Source organism: Meles meles, chromosome 2 (assembly GCF_922984935.1).
Source record: "Meles meles chromosome 2, mMelMel3.1 paternal haplotype, whole genome shotgun sequence".
Taxonomy (NCBI): domain Eukaryota; kingdom Metazoa; phylum Chordata; class Mammalia; order Carnivora; family Mustelidae; genus Meles; species Meles meles.
In genome coordinates, this window is record NC_060067.1 from 193,769,212 (window position 1) to 193,796,651 (window position 27,440).

The following is a 27,440-nucleotide window of genomic DNA, read 5'->3' on the forward strand; positions in this document are numbered from 1 at the left end:
TTGCACTACTGGGTATTTACCCTAAAGATACAAACGTAGTGATCCGAAGGGGCACGTGAACCCGAATGTTTATAGCAGCAATGTCTACAATAGCCAAACTATGGAAAGAACCTAGATGTCCATCAACAAATGAATGGATAAAGAAGATGTGGTATATATACACAATGGAATACTATGCAGCCATCAAAAGAAATGAAATCTTGCCATTTGCGATGACATGGATGGAACTAGAGGGTATCATGCTTAGTGAAATAAGTCAATCGGAGAAAGACAACTATCATATGATCTCCCTGATATGAGGACGTGGAGATGCAATATGGGGGGTCAGGGGGATAGGAGAAGAATAAATGAAACAAGATGGGATTGGGAGGGAGACAAACCATAAGTGACTCTTAATCTCACAAAACAAACTGAGGGTTGCTGAGGGGAGGGGGGGGTTGGGAGAGGGGGAGGGGGTTTATGGACATTGGGGAGGGTATGTGCTATGGTGAGTGCTGTGAAGTGTGTAAACCTGGCGATTCACAGACCTGTACCCCTGGGGATAAAACTACATTATATGTTTATAAAAAAATAAGAAATTAAAAAATTAAAAAAAAAAAAAGACAATGTTGAAGCCAAAAAGGCAGTATTTTCCCCAGACATAACTGACACTTAACACTGAATGAGGTTTAGATGCAGAACACAATGATTTGATACATGCATCTATAACAAAATTACCAAAGTAATATAACACTCATCACCACACAATTACAATTTTTTTTAAAAGATTTTATTTACTTATTTGAGAGAGGGGGGAGAGCATAGAGGGAGAAGCAGACTCCCTACTGAGCAGGGAGCCCAATGTGGTGCTCAATTCCAGGACCCTTGGATCATAACCTACAGTGAAGGCAGATGCTTAACTGACCGTGCCACACAGGTGCCCCTACTATTACCATTTTTGTCCTTATGATAAGAACTTTTAAGATCTACTCTCTTTCAAATGTATAATACAGTATTTTTAACTACAGTTACTTCTTCAAAACAATGGTTTTAGTGGTCATCCTAGGGTTTATAATACACGTTTAATCAATCAGAGCTTAGGTGCAAGTGAATTACACCAGTTCACATATAATATAAAGATGCTTAATAATGGGGCACCTCAGTGGCTCAGTTGGTTAAGCATGTGATTCTTGATTTTGGCTCAGGGTCATGAGACTGAGGCCCATGTTGGGCTCCATGCTCGGCAGGTGCGTAGTCTGCTTGAGATTCTCTCCCTCCCCACCCTGCCCCACTCCCATCCATTCTAAAATAAATAAATCTTTAAAAATAAAAATTTTTAAAAAGATGTTATAATACGATCCTTCCCTCTGATCTTTGAGCTGTCATAAATTTTACTTTTAAATTTGTTGTAAATATTTCCTTTGTAATCAGTTTTTTTCTTTTCTAAGATTTTATTTCAGAGAGAGAAAGCAAGAGAGAACACAAGAGGGAGGGGGCACAAAGGGAGAAGCAGAACTCCCCGCTGAGCAGAGAGCCCGAAGTAGGACTCAATCCCAGGACCTGAGCTGAAGGCAGATGGTTAACCAACTTTCTTTTTTCTTAAGTAGGCTCCATACATGGAGCCCAACACAAGACTTGAACTCACAACCCTAAGATAAAGACCTAAGTTGAGATCAAGAATCAGAAACTTAATTGACTGAACCACCCAGGTGCCCCTTGAGCTCAAAGTAATTAGTAAGAAAAAAATTGTAAGTTTTAATTTTTAATAGACATTTTAAAATATTTTAATTAGAAAAACATGAATTTTTTATTAACCTTCTATTTATCGGTATAGGTCAAAGTTAGTATCTAGTATCACATCCCTTTTGTCTGAATTTCCTTAGTGAATCTAGGAATGCAGGTCTTATGACAATGACTTATCTCAGTTTCTGTGATACCATGAGACTATTACCCTGAAAAGAGATCCTTCGTTTTTAAAAGATTGGTTTTAGGGCGCCTGGGTGGTTCAGTCAGTTAAGCGTCTGCCTTGGCTCAGGTCATGATCTCAGGGTCCTGGATGAGAGCCCTGCATTCCAACTCCCTGCTCAGTGGGAAGTCTGCTTGTCCCTCTTCCTCTGCCCCTCCCCCCACTCTCCCATTCTCTCTCTCAAATAAATAAAATAACAAAAGAAAACCCTTAATAAAAGAAAAAAGATTGGTTTTGTTGGGTACAGAATTCTAGGTTGAAAATTTTTCCCTTTTGGGCACATGGGTGGCTAAGATGGTTAAGCATCTACCTTCAGCTCGGGTCACAATCTCATGGTCCCCTAGGAGCAGGTCCTGCATCAGGTTCCCTGCTCAATGGGGAGCCTGCTTCTCCCTCTCCCTCTGCTTTTGCGTTCTCTCTCTGCCAAAGAAATAAAATCTTTAAGGGGAAAAAAAAAAGTTTTTCCCTTTCAATCCGTGAAAGATGTCACTGCATCGTCTTTTGGTTTCCACAAGTTCAAATGACAAGTCTGCAGCTCTTCTTTTTCCCTTTAACTGCCTTCAGTATTTTCTCATCATCATCAATTTTCAGCAGTTTGAATATAAACGCCTGGGTGCTTTTCTTGTCACTTGCTTTGGGGGATTATCTTGCCTCACTCTCTGAGCTTCCTGGGATCTTTGGTGTGGTGTCTACTGTTAGTTTTTCAAAATCTTTGGCCATTATTTCTTCTGTCCTATTCTCTTCTCTTGAGGTTTGAATTACACATTCAGACCGTGTGAAATAATCTCATAGCTAATGGATGTTCTACTTTTTCAGTTTTCCCTTTGCATTTTATATAATTTATATAATTTATAATTTATATAATTTATATATTTATAATATATATTTAATTATATATATAATTTAATATTTATATATATTTATATATAAATTTATAATTTATATAATTTATATAATTTATAATTTATATAATTTATAAAATACATAATTTGCATGGGCCTATGTTCAAGTTTATTGATTCCTCCTTTGGTTATACTAGGTATACTGATGAGCTGATTGAAAGCATTTTTAGTCTGTTACTGTGTTTTTCACTTCTAAAATTTTCATTTGCAGGCACCTGGGTGGCTCACTCAGTTAAGCATCTGCCTTCAGCTCAGGTCATGGTCTCAAGGTCCTGGGATCAAGCCCCACATTGGGCTCCCTGCTCAGCAGGGAGTCTGCTTTTCCCTCTCTGTGTTTTCTTCTCTTTCAAATAAATAAAAATCTTTAAAAATAAAAGAACAAAAAATTTTCATTTGATTTTCTTACACTATCTACCTTTGAAATATCCTACCTGATTGTGCATGTTGTCTGCCTTTTCTACCAGAGGCCTTAACCTATAAATCAGTTAATCTTAAATTCCATGTCTAACAGTTTCCAGCACCTGTGTCTCAAGAATTTTATTAATTCCCTTGTCTCAATACTGTATCACTTTTCTCATCTTTATCACACACACACACACACACACACACACACACACTAAAAGCAGGATACCCTCTGTAGAACAGCTGAAACTGAGATAAACAGTCTTTGTGTCTGGATATGATCCTGTATTTCCTTATGCTAGGCCTTTACAGTGTGAATGTAGTCATTCTGTTGTCAGAACAGGAGCTTGGTTTAGAATATGTTGCTGCTATGGATACCTGTACTGCATGCACCACAGGCTTCAAATTGCTCTAGCCATACCTTGTGTTTAGGGTAGAGGCTTGTTTGCTAGAGAGTGTTTCTCAGCGTCTACTCAACCTACAGTTCTAGGTCTTCCATTTAAACTGCATCTCATATGGTCTCTCTGCCTCCAAGCTCCTGCAACGCTCACAGAATTCCACTGTTACCAATTACTCTATTTCTCTTAGCCTCATATGGAGTGGGAGTTCTCTGAAATTCTGATTAAGCCTTGGTCACAGTCAAGTACTATGTGCCTGGTATCAGGAATGTGGCCTTCTCAATGTTCCTGCCCATCCCCCTGTGCTAAAGCACATGTTCCTGCCCCTTCCCCAGGGGTGGAAGGTTTCTTACTGTTCCATTTCCACTGCAATTTGAGGCTTTTGTCTCACAGCAGAGAGGCAGGAAGAAGGACCCAGACAGGGCTTCATGTCTTTTCTGTAGATACCCAATGAGGACAGTACCTACCTTATCCAGGGAAGTCTATGGAAGAAAGTCTGCAAGTAGGTATGAATTCACTTCCCATGTGTTCTCAGCCCCGAAGGATTCTGTATCTTCTTGCTAGTCCAATTTAAGCCTTTAGCAGTTCATTAAAATGTTTAACTGCATTCTTCTGAGTGGTGTTCATTTTGTCTGTCCCAGGTAAACAAATACTTGCATCCCATCTTTTCTTGGAGGCGCCTGTCTTTCCTTAGATATCAGGTTAGCTGGCTGTCCTACAACCTCAGCTCTCTGATGGATTCAAGAAAACTATAAATTTGCGCTGTCTAGGATTTATTATTATTGCTGAAAGAGTGCAACAATGCTCTCTCCAGCTTTCTTCATTTTAAGTGGAAGCCAGAAGTTCCCAACTATCCACTTTTTTGGCTAAAGGAGGATATGATTAATGCAACTCTCTCTGCCCAGCTTATGTGAGAGAAAATGCCTTCAGGTCAAACTTCCAACTCAGCAATGAAAACATCATTCTAATTCCAAGAAAGCATACAATATTGTTGTTGTTGTTTAAGATTTTATGTATTTATTTGAGAGAGAGAGAGATCATGAGCAGGGGGGAGAGATAAAGGGAGAACCAGACTCCCCATTGAGCAAGGAGCCTGATGCAGGACTTGATCCCAGGACTGCAGGATCAAGACCTGAGCTGAAGGCAGATGCTTAACCAACTGAGCCACCCAGGCACCCACAACATTGTTTCAGAATATATACCAAAGGTGCCTGGGTAGCTCAGCTGGTTAAGCATCTGACTTCATTTCAGCTCAGGTCATGATCTTAGGGTCGTGAGATCCAGCCCTGTGTCAGGCTCTACCCTCAGTGGGGAGTCTGCTGGAGATTCTTCTTTCCCTTTCCTCTGCCCCTCCCCCTACTCTAAGATAAAATCTTTAAACATAAATAAATAAATACCAAGCCAGAATTTCATGTCAAATTTACCACAGCTGCTGAAGTATGTCACCCAAAAGAGAATAGTTCGGGCACTTTAATCCATGACTTGTTAAATTCTAACTATTAATATGTAAAACTGTCTTTTATCTAGAATGAATATTACATAACTGTATAACAAACTGTATACTTTTCTCTGCATGAAAAAAAGATAAAGAGAATAAAAGTACATATATGATATATATGTGCTGCCGAAGCGAGCACAAAAGTACATATATGATAAAAACATCGTTTACACAATGGTAATTTTCCGTCAATACACTCTTAACCAAGCATCTATATTAGCAGCATTGTCAAGTTTCAGTTCCTTGAAGACTGAAACTACTTTCTACTTGATATGTATAGAGCTTACAGACTTCAGGCCTCTTATGACACAATCATTGAGGCAGTAATATCTAATAGAACAGTGATAGCAATGGTCTAGAAAGCTAGAAAGCTAACAGTGACAGTAGTGGTCTAGAAAGCTAATTAATGCACCACCAAAAAAAAATACACAATATAAACTTTAATGGCACAATGAAACTGAAAGTACATTAAAACAAAATTTAACTACTTTCTTTGATAAAAAACGTGTTGCTTGGGCTATTTTCAGAGGAAAATCCTGAATAAAAAAACTCTTCAATGGAGGCACGTGAGTGTCTCAGTTGATTAAGCACCTGACTCTTGATTTCATTTCATGATCTCAGGGTCATGAGACTGAGCCCCATGGAGGGCTCTGCACTAGGCATGAAGCCTGCTTAAGATCCTCTCCCCCCTTCAATATCTTTTTTCAGTGTCTTTGGGTTTTTTGATCAAACATTTCTATATTAATTCCTGCCTTTCCTTAGCTCAGTGCTGTTTCAGTATTTAAATATTACATGTATTGTGTGAATGTACCAGAGCTGCATAAATACTTAAGATGAACAATGGAAAGCAAGGCCTTTTTTTTTTTAAAAGACTTTATTTATTTATTTGATAGAGAGAGACAGAGTACAAGCAGAGGGAGCCGGAGAGGCAGGCTCCCCACCGAGCATGAAGCCAGATGTGGGGCTCGATCCCAGGACCCTGGAATCATGACCTGAGCCAAAGGCAGACACTAACTGACTGAGCCACCCAGGTGAACAGCACCTAATTTTAAAGGCAAGATATCAGCATCCCAAATTTAATTACATTTTAATGTATGCAAGGACAAAAAATGTATAGTTGACAGAAGTACAAAGAAAAATCATGTTTTTCTCTAATTTCATAAAGTCATTGCAAGAAAATACAAATCCAAGATAATCCATATTTTCTATGAGGCTGGAAAAGTCAAATAAAAACATCTAGTACTGGAGAGGGTACAGAATTGGGTATCTTTTTATATACTGCTGTGAAGGGTAAATGAGTCCCAAAAAATTGGTGCAAACTTTACAGAAGGCAGTACAGGCAAGGTGTTGACAATTTTTAAAATATGCCTTATCTTCTGATCTTGCAATTCTACTTAAAGAAAACTACAGTAAGGAAATAATCAGGCAAGTGCACATGTATTTATGTGCAAATACTACTTATAATAGCATACAGCAGAACAAAAAACAAAAATTACATCTCTATCTGTGGAGCATCAGAAAAACTGCTTTAAAGTACATCCATAAAAAGGAAGGACTTCAAAAAATAATGAGCTAAAACAGCATAAGAGCCCCCAGGAAAAAAGCTTCTGGGAGAAGCCCTGTATTCTAAGGATAAAACTGAAAAGAACAAGTTAGCAGAAATGGAAGAAAATCAGACTGTCACTGGACTTCTCACCGGGAACACCAACAAACATTCTATAACTGCAAAAGATCTTTGCAAATGTGACCTCAGTCTGCTAAACTGGCTCTGATTCTTTATTATCCATTTAACAAAACACAAGACTACAGATCCACTTAGTCAATAACCACACAGCTAAGTAAACATGAATAAATAACCAGTTAAGATTTAAACATCTAGTATTCTGGTACTATTTGGTACTTCCAACTCTTCTGATAATAGCTAATATTACTGTTACTATTAAGTCTTACTACATGCCAGGCTCTGTTCCAAGCTCTATGCACATTTATTTTTAACTCATTCAATTCTCATAAGGACCATGAGACAGATACCATTATTTCTATTTTATAAATGAGAAATCTCAGAAGTACCTTGCCCAAGCTAATAAGGAGCAGAGCTAAGATATAAACCTACAGGTTAACTATTCAATCATCTTGACCACGGCATTTATACTGCCTCTAAATGAATAAGATCCTGAAAAAAGGAAATAAATGCCTTTGTGAAATAAGACAAGTATCTAAGTTCAATTACTCTGTGTTCACGTATCTATTTGATTTTCTAAATTACTACAAATAAGCTCTGTACTTACTTGTATTATACCTTATTTAAGACATTTCCTTCTATTACATATAAAACGAAGGGTGAGTCTTCAAACGTTGACTAAAAGCTTCATCAATCAGTATTTCTTCTTTAGCTAAGACTGCCACCTACTGGGCTAACACAAAAATCTCCATCAAGGGGTGCCTGGGTGGCTCAGTGGTTATTAAAGTCTCTGCCTTCTGCTCAGGTCATGGTCCCCGGAGTCCTGGGATCGAGCCCCATGTCGGGCTCTCTGCTTGGTGGAAAGCCTGCTTCCCCTGCCCCGCCTGCCTTTCTGCCTACTTGTAATCTCTGTCAAATAAATAAATAAAATCTTAAAAAAAAAATCTCCATCAATACAATCAGGACAGCGCATTTTGAGTAAAATATGAACAAAGAGAAAGAGACAGAGAGGAAGACAAATGTTAAGATATGCATCAATTTTCAGTGGATCTTCTCTGGAATCACACAACTTAAATCCTTAGGAAAAAACTTGTGTCTTGAAAATCAGTGATTTATGTCATAATGAGAATTTCAACTCCAAGAACAGTGTCCCAATCCTGAAATTCCTGTGGATCGTGACTTATTCCCCCAGTGTCTACAGTGCTATATGAACCTCACAATGACAGTATGCAAGAACCTCCATCTGTGTTCCCATGTCAATGTTCCCTCAGCTTTGGGAAAGCTTGAGAACAGAGACCTTACTCACTGGGTGACATCCCTCTATAACTGAATGCGCTGAATGAAAGAATTCAAGAAAAGTCTGAAGACAATTTATCTTAATTATAAACATAAACTATACCTTTAATATAATGTTCAACCCAGACATGTTTGCTTCCTGGGGAACATTTCTTTGGTAACGTCTGGATACATTTTTGGTTGTCACACTGGGGAAAAGTATGCTACAGGCATCTAAAGAAGCCTGGGATTCTGGTAATCATCTAAACTGCACAGCAACAACCCCAAGACCAAAAAGTTTACTCAGCTCCAAATTATCAACACCATCGTTGTTAGAAAACCTTTCTTCCTTCCAGCCATCTTTCTTAGAAAGTATAGATATTAATGAAAAACACCAGTTGATAAGAATCAAATTCTGTTTACATATATAAACAAAATATTTCTTACATTGGTTTAACACACATGATTTTCTAGGAACATACAAAGTACAATAAATAGAGAATATGGTATGATTAACCTTTGAAGATCTCAGGAAAACTTCATTTTGTATTTTGCAGACCTTTGCCACGAATTCTTTATCACTTAAGGGAAACACTAATTATGGTGACAGGTTGCACTGCATCACACCTGTACTGGTCTATTTGCGGCCATCACATTCAATGGTGATTATAAATGTAAACAACTGTATTATTTATATCCCTTTTATAATCTAATATAAATACGCTTGAGTAATTACAAACATTAAAATACATTTATAAAATATAAACCAATTTCCATCCCTCCTTTCTGTTACAGTTAGGGTATCATACTTTTTTTTTAGTGGGGGCAGCAGAAGGAGAGAGAGAAAAAGAATCAGGCAGGCTCCACCCCCAGTGCAGAGCCAGATGCGGGGCTCCATCTCAAAGCCCTGAGATCATGACCTGAGCTGAAATCAAGAGCTGGAAACTTAACCAACTGAGCCATCCAGGAGCCCCTATGTTTTTTAAGTAAGCTCTGCACCCAATGTGGGGGCTTCCACTCACCACCCTGAGATCAAGAGTCACTTTCTCTACTGACTGAGGCAGCCAAGCATCCCTATATTATACTAACTTTAAAGAAATTATGTCTCAAAGTAGGCTGTATCATCTGGAAATTTTATTTTACAAGAGCAAAGAACATGTTAGAAAATATTTGTTCCTCAGGCTTCACTGAATCAGACTTAAGGATTAAAAACCACAGGCCTACGAAAAAAATCAAAGTCTTTACTACAGCCTTTGCCTTTATTATACTCTGCTTGAGCCCCGCTTCTTCCACAAGGGTACCCATATCAAGGCTATCTCCATCTCATTCTTTCACAGCCTTCTTCACTGAGTTCCACCCCTCCTAGTGCTTTACCAACTTGCATATACTTCATTTGTCTCTTTTCTAGAATTTGATACAATCTGTCATCATGTTTTATTTTTATATTGTTTATGCTATCCTTTAGAATGTGAACTCTACAAAGGCAGAGACTTGTCTACCTTGTTCACTACTGTATCTCCGGCATTTAGCAACATGACTGGGGCATATAATACAACATCAGTAAATATTTGTTGAGTAAGTGAAATCTTGTTGAATATGTGAATTCATGAATACACAATAACAGATTGCTACCCAAATCCCAGAAAGTGTCAACTAGGAAATAAAAACAAAGAACAAAGTTGATAAAATGATACTTATAGGTTTTTTTTTTAAAGATTTTATTTATTTATTTGAAAGACAGAGATTACAAGTAATCAGAGAGGCAGGCAGGGAGAGAGGAGGAAGCAGGCTCCCCGCTGAGCAGAGAGCCCGATGTGGGGTTCAATCCCAGGACCCTGATATCATGACCTGAGCCAAAGGCAGAGGCTTTAACCCACTGAGCCACCCAAGCACCCCACGATACCTATAGTTTAAGCAAATGAGAGATACAAAGAATCAATATATGACAACCTCCCAAAATTATACTTTCCAAACAAATAATGGGACAATATACCTTGTAAAAAAAAGATAATATAAAATGACACTTCAAGAAGTTAAATCCAACTACATGCCAACTACAAAGGAAATATTTAAACAAAAGAAGACAATGTATATCTTAAAAGGATGGGCAAAAATGTATCAGTCCAAAAAAAGGGAAGGGATTAAAAGAATATAAGATAAAGCCAGACTTCAAAGTAAAAGAACATTAAATACGACCAAGAGAGATGCTCTACAATGATTATAATACAACGCTTAAACTAAAACTGTAAAGAATGTTTATAAACCAAGAATTCTGCAGGAAAACCACCAGGAAGTAACAGCAAAATTAAAACAACAAAAAAAATTGGCAGATTTTAAATGTTTGCTCAGTCACCACTCATAGAAAGTAGTCAAAAACTAGTATGCAAAGAAAGGGTGATCTGACAGATTTTTTTCTTTAAAACAAAAATACAACAACAAAAGTATAATTGATATTCCAACACAGCATAATAAGAAAGTAAGAGGAACATGCAAATACAAGAAGTTGGCAATAAAAAGGGAAAATTACAGATAAAAATTAAATTCTGCAGCTATACTCTGCAAAAAGTATATACTATTAAATCTGAAAGTTAACAATGGATGATTTTAGGAAAGCAGAGATTATCAACATTAATTTATGAGGTGGGAAACTTAATGATGGACATAATCAAAGAAGATACAAAGAATACTGTCCAAGAAGCAACAAGACAGAGACACTCATGGGTGTTTGTGTTCAAATCTTCAAGGAATCGAATATTCTCACAAGGAAAGAATGGAAAGAAAAAGGAAAACTATACTTCCCTTTTGATGTATCCAGCATTACACACAAACCAAACCCTGAGAAAGTGAACAAAAAAAGAAAACTGGATACTAAAGCAAAAACCCTTCAAATACATAGAAAAAGAGTCCAGAAATATATAGTTAAAAAAGGGTTATTTATTCTAGGAGTATAAGGACAGTCAATATTAGGAAACCTAGTAATACACTTCAACACCTATCAAAGAAGTCTACAACAACAAATACTTAGTAGATGCAAAAATAATTTATCAATTTCCCCTCCTATACCTTCTGATATATATGCCTATTTCATTAATAAAAAAACCATACACATCTCCAGCATGTAAAGGGTGTAAGAAAATTTGCTGCAGCATTATTAAGTACTTAAAAAATTCATTCATCGGGTACACTTACATAATGGAATACTAAATAGCCATACAGTCTTAGAGATTATCTGAGGAAAAGTAAACTAGAAAAATAAACATGAAGCAATTTATACAACTTATTTCCAGATAAGTGGGATTTTACTAACAAGCATATATGGTTACTTTTTTAATCTGAGCCTGGGTGGCTCAGTCAGTTAAGCGTTTGACTCTTGGGTTTTGACTCAGGTCACGATCTCAGGTTCGTGAGACTGAACCCTGCATCGGGCTCCGTGCTCAGCATCTTCTTAAGACTCTCTCTTCCTCTCCTTCTGCCCACCCCCTCAAATAAAGGAAGGAAGGGAGGGAGAAAATCCTCATCTTGTCCTTATAAGTCAAGTAATAAGGAGATAGGAAGAGTTTAAACCAACAAAGGCCATACAAAATGGCAAATGAAAACAGGGTAATGTTAAGAAACAGAAATACAGAAAAGGGTACACAAACAGGAAAAGGCTGAGCAAAGTTAAAACAGTGATATCTACAGAAAAATCGCACTGGGGACAGAAAATACCAATGACTTAGTATAACAATTAGTGTGAGGATATAGAGGAACAGAAAGTATTCTCTTAAAATTTCTCCAAAGAATTATTATCAAGAAATCGGAGAGTTTTATCCTGTTGCTAGAGAGCAACCTCTAGCAACCTCAAGAGATGCAACCTCATCTGGCAAGCTGAGCGTCTACAGCTAGGCTGCACCCTACTGCCATCTGCAGAGCACACAATATTAAAATTGCCCTGGAAACATTCAGTTATTTTGATTTTAAAGGTACCAAGAAAATGGGAGAGAAACTTAAACTAGTACTCTACTATATTAGAAAGTGAAGAAGAGAGACAGCAAGTATAATCAGCAACATAAGAATAAGTCATAATACTTCAAGCTGAAAAATCAAGAAATAAAAATATAAGTCTATTATTTAATACAGTAAGGGAACAACCACCCAAAGAATTAAAATAAAACAAGTAGTGCCACAAATCAAAGGGACTCAAATTAGTGAAAGGAAAACATACCTGTTTTTCACTGTAAGATCTTCCTACTTGAACATGTGATACTTATGTTTTTTTAATATTGCACGTTTTTTTAAATGGATTAACTATGCCAAAGAATAAAGGAATCAGCTATTTTTTTAAAACTTATAAGTATCTTAAAGATCAAGTCCACCTCTACATTTTTTTGAAGGGTCAAGTCAATTTGAAAAGTATGAAAGTTTCCATAAAAGTGTAACTGTAAGTAAAGGAGATTCAAGCAACACAAAAATTCCTAAGCCAAACCTTTCTTAAATGAGCACCTATCATTAAAATGTACAAAAGAAGTTCACTACTCCCTTACTTACATACAGAAGCTTACCTGATTTATTACAAAATACAATACAGAATAACTGGAATACTCTGAAAACAATTTTTTAAAGTTACAAATTTACTATTACAGTAAAGTTATTTACTGAGAACCAACTGCATACAAGGTACTCTCAATCACAATTTTCCACCAAAACACAACATTCTATTTCCTAAGATAAATCATGGTCATCTAAGTAACCTCAGGTTGACTGAACTCCTATCTACTAGCACCATAAGCCTGAATATCTACAGCCAAATAACATATGAAAGAAAAAATTACATAGTACAAATTACAAAATCATAATAAAAACTGTGTGGGCTACTAAAGGGACAAGAATTATATGGGCAGGGGCACCTGGGTGGCTCAGTGGTTAAAGCCTCTGCCTTCAGCTCAGGTCATGATCTCAGGGTCCTGAGATCGAGCCCCGCATCGGGCTCTCTGCTTGGCAGGGAGCCTGCTTCCCCCCTCCCTGCCTGCTTCTCTGCCTACTTGTGATCTTTGTCTGTCAAATAAATAAATAAAATCTTTGAAAAAAAAAATTATATGGGCATTTTTTATACAAAATCATTTCTTCAACAGAATCTCTTTTATTCAATACAATAAAGAACAGTCACTAGGACTACCAAGCAGGAATAGCAAGATTTCACTATTTGGAATCTAACATTACTTTTTTATCTTATGTAATTCTATATTATTAGAATTTTTTGATATCTGTTTTACTTCTCAAATTTTATAATTAAGATGGTGTTTAATTAGGTTCAAAATTAATACAAATACGAATACAAATTTACAGTAAAACAGATTTGTCTAAATGAGAATTTCTACTTGTATAGTAGAGATTTCCCATGACTAAACCCTTGTTTATTTTACCTGTCAAATACTGATGAAATTTTTTTTTAAAGATTATATTTACTTGAAAGACAAAGCCCACACCAAATCGAGGTGGGGTGGGTGGTGGACAAAAGGAGAGGAAGAGAGAGCATCTCAAGGAGATGCCCAACCAAGTGGGGAGCCCAATGCAAGGCTCAATTCCACAACCCTGAGATCATGACCTGAGCCAAAATCAAGTCAGAAACTCACCAACTGAGCCACCCACGTGCCCTTGAAATGAAATACCTAAAATTCAAAATATAGGCATCACACATTTAGTACAAGATTCAACAGAAGCTTAGCATCTGACTCTACAATAGTCAGAAAAAAGTAATCTTGCCTCTCCAATCTGATAACCAAAAGACTCACAAGTTATTTAAGAGTATCAGTCGCCAACAAAAGTTTGTTTTTTCCCATTCTGCATCAAGCTTTCATATCAAGATATGAAGTAATATTTGTAAAATAATAGAACTAAAGAAATAAACTATTTGGTACAGCTGAGCTATAAGCATAAGATATCACAACCTACTGATACTATGATTACAAGTAAAATCAAAAATCTTTCAAATGACATATTTCAAACGGCATTCTGAGAAACAATGTTAGTGCTAAGATTATTAGTTGTTCTCCAAGCAGTGATACAGCTAAAAAGCACTACTACAAAATTTAAGTTATAACTGGATTATAAATATAAATTTTGTCACCCTATATTTCTAGCATACTTGAAAATTAAACAGAAAGGCTCACCTTCATCCACAGAAAACTGACAGCTCTTATCATTGAAGAAAAGAATTTTCTTCTTATCAGGACGATTTACAAATAGTATCTGGTCCCCTAAAGCCTTAAAAGATTAAAAAAAAATTTTTTTTCAGTTAACTCCAAATTACCTCACCCCAAAAGATTTTTTTTTAAACAACAAAGGATTCCCATTTATTTTAACCTTCAGTTATAGCATTAGTGTCTAATGTACCTAATTTTAGTTCTTAAGTTTCTATCATGAGCAGTTCTAACTATTTTACATATTGGTATTTTAGAACTTTTATTCTTAGAGATCTTCCAAAGTACAAAAAGAAGTTACTTATTTTGGGGGGGGGACCAAAAAACTCAATTTATGTTTCAGTTATGATTTGGGTCTACTGGATTTTTTTTTTTTAATAATATGAAGGACGTTTTCAATAGAGGTATCTGGATGTTGAAACCATGAATTGATTAGAGGGTATTAACTTTCTAATATGGTGTCCTCAAGCACATCTTCGTTTATATAGGTTATCAATCTATGAATCTGTTGTTACACAGATATTCCTTTTTTTTTTTTTTAAGATTTTATTTATTTATTTGTCAGAGAGTGAGCACAAGCAGGCAGAGTGGCAGGCAGAGGCAGAGAGAGAAGCAGGCCCCCTGCTAGACAAGGACCCCGATGTGGGACTCGATCCCAAGACCCTGGGATCATGACCTGAACCGAAGGCATAGGCTTAACCAAATGAGCCACCCAGGCGTCCCTGAAGTCTTTTTATTAATCTAAGAAAAACTGTGGGGGGGCCCTCCATCATGCTCTCTGCTCAGCAGGGAGCCTGCTTCCCCTTCTCTCTCTGCCTGCCTCTCTGCCTACTTGTGATCTCTTTCTCTGTCAAATAAACAAATAAAATCTTTAAAAAAAAAAAGAAAAACTGTGGGATCTTAGTGTTCTTACTTTTCCTCTACCTTAAAATATTTTGTTACTCATTCATCACTACCAATCAGTTATTTCCAATTATGTTTTAAAAAGCTACAACGGGGCGCCTGTTGTAGCTTTTTAGAGGCAGGCAGAGAGAGGGGGGAAGCAGACTCCCTGCTGAGCAGAGAGCCTGATGTGGGGCTCGATCCCGAGACCCTGAGATGATGAACTGAGCCGAAGGCAGAGGCTTTAACCCACTGAGCCACCCAGGCGCCCCTTTCTGAAATAAATTTTAAAAAATATTAAAAAGAAAAAAGGAACTGACAAAAAGGATTGAGTGAACAAATCCTAAGAGACCTCTGGGGCACCAACAAGCAGACCAAAATATGCACTGTGGGAGTTCCAGAGGAAGAGAGAGAAAAAGTGGCAGAGAGCATATCTCAAAAAATAATGACTGAAAACTTCCCTAAGTTAAAGAAATATATGAACATAATAAACATTCAAGAAGCTCAATGAACTCCAAAGAATATGAACTCAAAGAGACCCACACAGAGACACATTATAAATAAACTTTCCAAAGACAATCTCGAAAGCAGCAAGAGAGAAGCAAACCAGCACATACAAAGAAGGATCCTAAAAAAAATTGTATTTCTCATCAGAAACTTTAGAGGCAAGAACCTCTGGTGGCTCAGTCAGTCTTCAACTCTTGGTTTTGGCTCAGGTCATGATCTAAGGGTCACGAGTTCGAGCCCTGTGTCAGGCTTTATGCTCAGCACTGAGTCTGCTTAAGATGCTTCCCCCTTCACCTCTCTCCCTCCTGCTCTTCCCACCAACTCACACTCGCCCACTCTTTAAAATAAATAGAATCTTTAAAAAAAAAAAAAGAAAGAAAGAAAGAAAGAAACTTTAGAGGCCAGAAAGTAGCAGGCTGCTATATACAAAATGCTAGAAGAAAAATCTGTGAGCCCAGAATCTTCTATCCAGCAAACCTACCCTTCAAAGGTAAGAAAAAATTAAGATATTCCCAAATAAAAAAGCTTTTTTAAATAGTAAAAAAAAAAAAAAAAAAAAAGGCAGAGGGATTTCATTACCACTAGGATCTACCAGGCAAGAAATGTACAAGGGAGCCCTACAAGAGAACATGAAAGAATCAGTAACTCAAAGTTAATATGAAGAAATAAAGATCTCACTGAAGATAAATACTAAACACATGGGCAATTATAAAGCTAGTATCACTGCAGCAAAAGTTTCTAACTATACTTTTTGTTCTCTACAGATTTAAGAGACTAATACATTTTTAAAAAGCAATTATCAGTCTAATAGCTAGTATCACTGTAACTGTTTTGTATCTCCAAATTTTGTCTTCTACATAATTTAAGAGACTAATAGATTTAAAAGAATTATTAGGGGGTGACTGGGTGGCTTAGTTGGTTAAGCAACTGCCTTCGGCTCAGGTCATGATCCTGGAGTCCTGGGACTGAGTACCATGTTGGGCTCCCTGCTCCGTGGGGAGGTTGCTTCTCCCTCTGATCTCTCCCCTCACACGCTCTCTCTAAGAAATAAATAAAAACTTTTTAAAAAGATATTAAAAAATAAAATAATAAAAGTATTATTAGTTTATGGCAATGTGTGGAGATGTAATTTTGTGACCTTTACAACAAAAAGAGGTGGGAATGGAGCTGTAAAGGAGTAGATTTTTAATATGCTACTTAAGTTAGGCTAATATAAATACAAACCAGTACAAATGCTGTAACTTTAGGATGTTAAATATAATCCCCATGGTAACCACAAGGAAAATAGCTACAGAACATGAAGGAAATGAGATAGGAATCTAAACATTTCAATATTAAAAAATCAAGGAGGGGCACCTGGGTGGCTCAGTCAATTAAGTATCCAACTCTTGATTTTGGCTCAGGTCATGATCTTGGGGTTGTGAGATGGAGCCACACAACAGTCTCCATGCTGGGTATGGAGGCTGCTTAAGATTCTCCCTCTCCTTCTGCCCTTCCCCCAACTCTCTCCAAAAATAAAAATAAAAAAATGAAAATACAAATAAATCAGCTAAACACAAAATAGTAATGCAGTAAAAGAAGAACAAAAATGCAAGGAGGCATACAGAAAACTAAACAAAATAATATTCCCTTGTAAGTAATTAAAAAGTAAAACAATTAGGGACTCCTGGGTGGCTCAGTCAGTTAGGCGCCTTCAGCTCAGGTCATAATCCCAGGTCCTGGAATCGAGTCCCATATCGGGCTTCTTGCTCGGCAGGGAGCCTGGTTCTCCCTCTACCTCTGCTCATGTGCATTTTCTCCCCCCCCCCATCAAATAAATAAATAAAATTTTAAAAAGAAAGATTAAAATCTGCAATCAAAAGAAGGAGATTCCAGGCAGCCTAGGCAAGCATCTGAGCCCCTCTAAAACACATCCCTGCACCACCCAGTGGGCAGCTTCCAAAGGCACCAGCAATCTATCCCCAAGTGGCCCCTACTCTGGAGAGGCTAGCCATGCACACTAGAGTGCCTGCAGCCGTTGCAGCTGGGCCTCTCAGCCAGATGTGTCAGAGCCAGCCCCATTCACCAGTGTACCACCAGCAGCTCCTGCTGGGCCTCACAGCCACAAAGGAAGACAGTCCTGAACATCAACATGTTCACACCAATTGTGGCCCAGACACAAATCAGACTGCCCCACAAAGGGGATACCCCTGGGGTACTTGCCTCAGGTGATGAGGGGGGTTTGCAGTGCTGAGGCTCAAAGGACACCTTTTACGTAAAGCCACTCCTTCAAAACAGGGAAACATAACTGATCTAACTAGTATATAGAAACTCACACAGCTAGGCAAAGTACAGAGGCAGAGGAATATATTCCAGAAGAATAAAACAAAGCCTCAAACAAAAAACCCTAAATGAAATGGAGGTAAGTAATCTACCAAATAAGAAGTCCAATGTCATGACCAAAAAAATACTCACCGAACTCAGAAGCAAACCAGGGGAAGACAGTGAAAACCTCAACAAAGAGATAATTTAAAGAGAGCTGAGGGCACCTGGGTGGCTCAGTTGGTTAAGCAACTGCCTTCAGCTCAGGTCATGATCTCAGAGTTCGGGGATCGAGTCCCACATCGGGCTCCCAGCTCCATGGGGAGTTTGCTTCTCTCTCTGACCTTCTACCCTCTCATGCTCTCTCTCTCTCAAATGAATAAAAAAAATGTTTAAAAAAAAAAAAAGAGCTGAAAAATCAGAACTAAAGAATACAATAACTAAAATGAAAAACACAGTATAGGGAATCAATTGCAGATCAGGTGATACAGAAGAATGGATCACTGATGCATAAGACAGGGTAGCAGAAATCACCCAATCAGAACAGTAAAAAGAAAAACAAATCACGTATCTGATTAGAGGTTACTATTCTACATATATAAGGAACTCATGGAACTTAATACCAAAAAACAATCTAATTCAAAAATTGGTAGAGGACTGCAAAACACATGTTTCCAAAGATGGCTTACACATGGTCACCAACGTGCTCAACATCATGACTAGGAAAATGCAAAACCACAGTGAGGTATCTCATCTCATACCTGTCAGGATAGCCACTATTAAAAAGATAAGATATAACTGTTGGAGGAAATATGGAGAAAAGGGAAATCTCAGGTACTGTTAGTGGCAATGTACACTGGAAATTTACTATGAAAATAGAACCACCATATGCTCCAGTTACTTATCCAAAGAAACCAAAAACACTAACTCAAAAAAATATATGCACTCCTTTGTAAACAGCATTATTCACAATAGCCAAGATACAAAAACCTAAGTGTCCACTGATGGATAATCAGATAAGGAAAATATGATATACACACATCTTATGTAGCCATAAAAGAAGAAATCTGCCATCTGTAATAAAAATGAATGGACCTTGAGGGCGTTATGCTAAGTGAAATAAGTGAGACAAAGGAAGACAAATTTGTATTATCTCACCTTTATGTGGAATCTAAAAAAAAGAAAAAAAAACCTTGGTGGTTGCCAGACACAGCAGGTGCAGATGGGGAAAATGCATGAAGTAGTCAAAATGTGCACACTATCAAGTTATAAAATAAGTCATGGGGATGTAATGTACAGCATGGTAACTACTGTTAATAATACTGTATTACATATTTAAAAGCTGTTGAGAGATTAAATCTTAAAAAGTTCTCATCATTAAAAAAAAAATTTGGTGCTGGGGCGCCTTAGTGGCTCAGTGGGTTAAAGCCTCTGCCTTCAGCTCAGGTCATGATCTCAGGATCCTGGAACTGAGCCCGCATTGGGCTCTCTGCTCAGCAGGGAGCCTGCTTCCCCACCCCCTCTCTGCCTGCCTCTCTGCCCACTTGTGATCTCTGTCAAATAAATAAATAAAATCTTAAAAAAAAAATTGGTGTTACATATGGTGACAGATGTTAATCAGACTTACTGTGGTGATATAATTTCACAATATATACAAATATTGAACCATTATGTTATACATCCGAAATATGATGTATGTTTCAAAATTATTAGAATAAAAGAATTCATCAAAGTGGCAAGAAAAACAGGTACAAAGTCAACACACAAAAGTCAACTACATTGCTATATACTAACAATGAACAATCTGAAAAGAAATTACAAAAACAATTCCATTCACAAAAGCATCTAAAATAAAATACTTAGGAATTAATTTAAAGAGGTGAAGGACTTTGCACCATGAAAACTATAAACACTGCTGAAAGGGTGCACCTGGGTGGCTCAGTAGGTTAAGTGCCTGCCTTTGGCTCAGGTCATGATCCTGGGGTCCTGAGACAGAGGCCCAAGTGAGATCCCTGCTCAGCAGATAGTTTGCTTCTCCCTCTTCCTCTGCCCCTCTCCCTGCTCATACACTCTTTCTCAAGTAAATAAAATTTCTAAAAAGAAATAAAAATAAAATACTGCTGAAAGAAATTAGACAACATAAATGCAAATACATCCCAGGTTTACAGATTAAGATGTAGATACTATCCAAAGTGATCTACAGATTCAGTGCAATCCTTATCAAAAGCCCAATGATGTTTTTTGCAGAAACAGAAAAACCCATCCTAAAATTCATATGGAATCTCAAGGGACTCCGAATAATCAATCTTGAAAAGGAAAAACTAAGCTGGAGGATTTACTTCCTAATTTCAAAATTTCCTACAAATCTACAGTAATTGAAAGTGTAGTATTGACATAAAAACTGTGGAAGAGAGAACCCAGAAATAAATCATCCCATGTATGCTCAAACGACTTATGACAAGGGTGCCAGGACATTCAATAGGGAAAGGACAACCTTTTCAACAAAAGGTGCTAGAAAACTCAATATGCACATACATAAAAATGACACTTGACCCTTATCTAACACTATATATGAAAATTAACTTGAAATGGATTAGAGACCGGGGCGCCTGGGTGGCTCAGTGGGTTAAAGCCTCTGCCTTCGGCTCAGGTTATGATCCCAGGGTCCTGGGATCGAGCCCCGCATCGGGCTCTCTGCTCCGCAGGGAGCCTGCTTCCTCCTCTCTCTCTGCCTGCCTCTCTGCCTAGTTGTGATTTCTCTCTGTCAAATAAATAAAATATTAAAAAAAGGATTAGAGACCTAAATATAAGATCTAAAACTATAAAACTCTTAGAAGAAAACTTAGGGCAAAAAACTTCTAATCATTTCCTGGAAATGCCACCAAAGGCAACAGAAGAAAAAAAAAGACACATATGACTACACAAAAATATTGGCATCTGTACATTAAGAGATAGTATCAATGAAGTAAAAAGGCAGCTCACAAAATGGGAGAAAATACTTGCAAATCGTTTATCTAATAAGTAATTAATATCCAGAATACATACATACAAGGAGAAGTAAAACAACTCAATTCAAAAAATAGGCAAAAGATTTGACATTTCTCCAAATAATGTATACAAATAGAAAATAAGCACATGAAAAATATATCCTCAGTATCACTAATTACTAGGGAAATACAAATCAAAACTACAATGAGATAAACCTCACATCCATTAAAATGGCTACTATTAAAAAAAAAACAACAGAAAATAAGTGTTGGTAAGGACACAAAGAAATCTGAACCCTTGTGCACTGCTGGCAAGAATATAAAATGGTAAACCCACTGTGGAAAACAATATGGTGGTTCCTCAAAAAACTAAAAACAGAATTACCATATTATCCAGCAATTCTACTTCTGGTTACATACTCTAAATGGAAAGCAGAGCAGCACCTGGGTGGCTCAGTTAAGCATCTGCGTCTTGATTTCAACTAAGGTTGAGATCTCAAGGTCATGAGATCTGGCCCACCCATCAGGCTCCACACTCGGCATGGAGTCTACTTGTCCCTTTCCCTCCTCCCACTTGTGTGCATATTCTCTCTAAAATAAATAATAAATAAATACTCTTGAAAAATATATTAAAAAAAAAATCAAAAGCAAAGTCTTGAAGAGAGATTTTTTATGAACATGTTAATAGTAGCATTATTCCCAACAGTTAAATAATGGAAGCAACCAAATGGATAAGCAAACTGGTCAATGCAGTACTATCAGCCTTAAAAAGGAAGGAAATCCTGATACAAGCTGCAACATGGAGGAACCTTGAGGATGGATACTGTGCTAAGTGAAATACGACAATCACAAAACAAGAATGTATAATTCTACTTGTCTGAGTTACTTAGAGAAGCCAAATTCACAAAAAGAATGTTGCTTGCTAGGGACTGGAGAAGTGGGATAAGGGAAGCTGTTTAGTGGACTGAGTTTCAGCTTTACAAAATGTAAAACTTCTGGATTATCTCTTGTACAACTGAATATACTTTACACTAATGAACTGTACTCTTAGACATGCTTAATATGTCAAACTCTACTTCATGTGACAGTTTTTACTACAATTTGTTAAAAATTTAACTAAAAAAAAAACCACCTGAGGAGTAGCCCATTCCATACATACCTTAAAAATAAATCCTATTTCAAATCTGAAGAGGGCTCTGCTTCGGGTAATGGCCAAGTCCCTCCTAAGGTAACTTTTTTTTTAATAGAAAACTTACTATACACTCTGGATATTTTCCAAAAGAGTTCAAAGAACAAAAAAGATGTATTATTTGCCACCCACTGCAAAAAAGACAAAGGTGAGAGTTTGAGTCTAGCCAAGATAACTGCCCGTTTATACACAAAAACCAACAAAAACACTCTGGAGGAATCTAACAGAATCTTGAGTCTTTATTACACATATAATTCACAAAATTTAAGACTCAACAGAAATTTATTAGACATACAAAGAAACAGGAAACATGACCCATACTCAAGAAACAAAGTGCAGACCAGCCCCCAAAATGACCCAACTGTTAAATTAGAATAGGAAGATTTTAAAGCAGTTGCAAGAAATTTACTCAAGAATGTACTGGAAAAAAGGCTTATAATGAATGAAAAAAAAAAATCTCAGCAAAGAAACAGAAAACATAAAGAATGAAAAGCCCAGAACTGAAAAATACTATCTCTAAAAAAATTCACCATTGGGAATTCATGACAAATTAGAGGTAAAGAGGAGAAGTCCACTAACTTAACAACAGATCAAAACAAAACAAAAAAAATTAAAAAAATAAATAAATAAAAAGAGCCTCGATGACTTGTAAGATAACAGATGTCACTTAATTACAAGAAGTACGAGAGAAAGAAGTAAGTTTTACTCCAGAGGTAGCAAGACAAATGAACCATCAACAACTAGCATCAATCATTAGCAACCGTGCAGAACAGAGACTAGCAGCCTTTCCAACTGAGTTCCAACTTTAAACTGGAAATGTTATCTGTACGGCTTTCTCTGATAGACTTTTAGGAATTAAAACAGCGAGGTTAGTAGTCGATGCTTTCGTGTTTAATACCTCTGGTTCCTCAGGTTAGCAGTGTCTACAAGCATTGTTGAAGCAGCTCTTGTCTACAAACATAACAACTTCTGAGAAAAACTCTGAGATGTCTTTGAGAAAAACTTTCCAGAACTATTCTGAAGACACAATCATACCCAAAACAACACAAAAGGGAGATGTCAAATTTACACAAAAATGGCTGCGCTCTGCCCTGCTCTGTAGAACAGGACCCAAATTTCAAATCTTCGACTGGTTCACAGCAACCCCAAGTATATATAAAGGAAGCTATAAAAATAAAAATTTAAATTACCTGTTTTCTTAAAACAAGACATTATTAATTCAAATTATACTAAGGGATAGAAAGAAAAGAGAGGTTACCTTGACAGCTTTCTGAGAATTGGGGAGTCCTTCCTCTATGTCTTCTAAAAGAATTCCTCCTAAGCCTCGCTGGTCATGCTTATCTAACAGCCTAAGGAGGGCTTTCTTATCTTTCAAGTTGTATTTGGGCTTGAAGGCATACTTCCCATCTATTACTTCAATTTTGGGATTATTGACTAATGCCTGTAACAGTGACATAATTTGGATATATTAACAAAAGGAAACCCCATATACACGTTCTTAAATTCTACTAATTATTTTAAAAATATTGATACCAAATATAATCATAAATTAAAAGTTATCTTGTGAATATCAACTAGCAGATCTAAAATACTGGACATCCAAGATCCAAAAACCAACAGGTAGAGATCAGCAAGTTGCTCACTTTTTATAAAAGAAACTTTTTATTATTATGTTAATTCTTTAGATGAGTAAAACCATTTTATCACAACTGACTGAAACTGCACCCATATTCTTTTGAAAATAAAAGATAAAAAAGAATAAATGCCAATTAACATTAATATACAAAGTGAACTGGGTATTGCTTATCCCACCCTCAAAGTATAGCTTATCACATATAGACATTTTGTGTGAAACATAACCCTGGGATGAATATACCAACAGTCTGCCCCACCTGGTATCACCAACAGGTGTAGAAGGAACTGAAAAGCACCAGACTAGTGCATATAAGAAATTTACCTATAGTGGCAGCTTGAGAATGAAACTGAGTAGGAATGCAGGAATTACTGAATATAATTATATTCCTAGTCAGTTCTGCTGTACAGCTACTACTAGAAGGAAAGCTCTTCAAGGAAGAGCTACCCTATTTATTTTCTTCTGCAGCTGCCAGCCTGACCCTGGAAAGGAGAAAGAGAAGAACATAGAAGAAAGGAGGGAGAACAGAATAGTAATAAAAGTCATTTTTAACTAATGTTGGTAGTCTATGAAATTTGAAGATTAGGTAAAGCAACAGGATTTTTATGACTATATATCATTAAGACGATGTGCTATAATGTTACTAATTAACTGTTGATTTTATATTCTAAAAATCAAGAACAATATTTTGCTCAGTAAAATAAATTACTGAATTACATTTGGGAATTTTACATTTGCTCTTTAGACTACAACACTGGTCACAGAACGTATTGTTCTTAATTGTCATTTCATACTCAAATAGAAAAGATGAAAATGCTATCTTAAATGCTATTCATTTCCAAATTAGCAGGGTCAGTGATTATTGTGGGGTTTCTTTTCCTCCAACGATGTGTGTACAAACACAGTGTAAGGATTAGTTTTCCAAGTAATCTGTCAGAGGCAGTAACATCACCATCAAGTCATAACAGTAGTGTGAGTATAACAAATATCTCACTATCCCTACACTACCTCATGATTTAAAAGTTCAAAAACATATACAAAAACAATACAATTCTAAATATAGCAATTAAAGTATCAATTATTCTGTAAAAACTTAAATGAAACTGGTATAATGACTGAATTCTTTATAATTTTTGTGGTATAATGACTGAATTCTTTATAATTTTTGTGCTAAGTCTTTGCCATTTTAAATAGATACATAAGTTTTTAAGAAAAACCAACAAATCAAACCACCTCAAAAAATGTGTATGTTAAAAACAAAGAATCTATACTGGTTCTTTTAAGAAAAAGTAAAAATAATTATCAGATTAAAAACCTTAGTTACATAACAAATATCTCATGGTAACTAATTTTTTTAACTCCATTTTAAGGCTATTCTTACCTCAGTCATTAGCCATTGTTTCTGCTTGAGTCCTATATCTAAATGTTGTGTTTCATCCAAAATTTCTTCTAAAGTGAGAGGATGTGTATCTCCTCGCTGATGCCGTGTCTATTGAGGGAAGAAACGGTTATTAGAGATAGTTTTAAAATGCTAGATGCATAAGTAATAGATACAAGTAAGTGAATCTTTCAGGAATGGAGAACATGTATTATTTGACGCAATACAATTATAGTGATGAAGAGAATGGACTGTAAAATCAGAATCAGGTTCAAACTCGTAGTTCTATAAATCAAATGATAAACTGAGAAAAAGTATTTTTAACTCATATCACAAAGAGCTTGTCTTCCTAATATTTTAACAGCCCCGAAAACCTAACAGGAAAATGACCCAAAGACAGGAACACATAAATCACAGAAATCATACAAAGGTGGCTGGGTGGCTCAGTCAGTTAAGCTTCCAACTCTTGACGGCAGTTCAGGTCATGGTCTCAAGGTCTTAATATCAAGCCCCAGGTCAGCCTTTGCGCTCAGCAGGAGTCTGCTTGAGATTCTCTCTCCTGAGAATCTTGAGATTCTTCTCCCTGCTCATGTACTTTCTCTCTAAAATAAGTAAATAGGGGTGCCTAGGTGCCTCAGTCGATTGGGCATCTGCCCAATTGGCAGGACCAATTCCAGGGTCCTGGGATCAAGCCCCGCATAGGGCTTCCTGCTTAGCCGGGGAGCCTGCTTCTCCCTCTCCCTCTGCTGCTCCCTTTGCTTGTGATCTCTCGCTTTCTGTCAAATAAGTAAATAAAATCTTTGAAAGATAAGAATAAAAAATATAAAATGAAAAAATAAATCTTTTAAGAACAAAATCAAAGAGGGGCGCCTCGGTGGCTCAGTCAGTTAAGTGTTCAACTCCTGGTTTCAGCTTAGATCATGATCTCATGGTTCATAGGATCAGCCTCATGTGGGGCTCTGTGCTTGGTAGGGAGTAGGCTGGAAGAGTCTCTCCCTCTGCCCCTCCCCCTGCTCATGCACTCTCTTTCAAAATAATCAATCTTTTGGGGGCGCCTGGGTGGCTCAGTGGGTTAAAGCTTCTGCCTTCAGCTCAGGTCATGATCCCAGGGTCCTGGGATCGAGCCCCACATCAGGCTCTCTGCTCAGCGGGAAGCCTGTTTCCTCCTCTCTCTCTCTCTGCTTGCCTCTCCGCCTACTTGTGATCTCTGTCAAATAAATAAATAAAATCTTAAAAAAAAAAATCAATCTTTTTAAAAAAATGAATAAAAATGGAACTCTATTGCGTATTATATACAGAGTGAATTTTATCAATATTTTAATATACATGAGTTATCTAATCAACTGTGTGCCAATAATAATAGCTGTGATAGTACTCAGAACTTATGGTCACAAGAAAAACATTTCTAACATATATACTATTGCGGCAAAAAGTCTGACAGATGATGACTGAAGTATTTTCAGGGATAAGGGCGCCTGTGTGACTCAGTCAGTTAAGTGACTGCCTTCAGCTCAGGTCATGATCACCGGGTCCTTATCTCCCTCTACTCCTCCCCCTTGCTTGTGCACATGCTCTATCAAATAAACAAATAAAATCCTTAAAAATATAAATACTTCGGGCGCCTGGGTGGCTCAGTCGTTAAGCGTCTGCCTTTGGGTCAGATCATGATCCCAGGGTCCTGGGATGGAGGCCCACATCGGGTTCCCTGCTCAGCGGGAAGCCTGCTTCTCCCTCTGCCCCTTCCCCTGCTTGTGTTCCCTCTCTCTCTGTGTCTCTGTCAAATAAATAAATAGAATCTTTAAAATATATATATATATATATATATATATATATACACACACACATATTTCAAGCATAAAAATACACAACATTAGGCTAAAATGCAGTGGGAGTAACAAAACAGATTTACAAGTTCAAAAGGAAAATAATTAAAATATCCAACCATATGTTTGTTTTTACAATTTCTTTTAAAAAGATTTATTTATTCTAGAGAGAGAGTGCATGCACGTGGGGGGAGGGAAGAGGGAAAGAGAGTCTTTTTTTTTTTTTTTTTTTTTTAAAGATCTTTATTTGAGAGAGAGAAAGCACAAGCAGGGGGGAACGGGAACGGCAGAGGGAGGAAACTCCCTGCTGAGCAGAGAGCCCAACATGGGGCTGCTGAGCCAAAGGCAGATGCTTAACCAACTGAGCCACCAAGTGCCCCGGGGAGAGAGAGTCTTAAGCAGACTCTGCGCTGGGCACAAAGCCCAACGTGGGGCTCGATCTCACACCCCTGAGATCATG

At 37.1% G+C, this 27,440-nt stretch overlaps 1 protein-coding gene across 1 annotated transcript in view; it reads right to left on the minus strand.

Moving 5' to 3' along the window:
- GTF2E2 (general transcription factor IIE subunit 2) overlaps positions 1–27,440 on the minus strand; it is a 73,150-nt gene that overhangs the window by 15,230 nt on the left and 30,480 nt on the right. Inside the window, exons 4-6 of the mRNA XM_045998089.1 lie at positions 25,161–25,268; positions 23,405–23,587; positions 14,251–14,344 (exon numbers count right to left, since the gene is read on the minus strand). Coding sequence (XP_045854045.1) covers positions 14,251–14,344; positions 23,405–23,587; positions 25,161–25,268 — 385 coding nt within the window. The remainder of the gene's footprint in view (positions 1–14,250; positions 14,345–23,404; positions 23,588–25,160; positions 25,269–27,440) is intronic.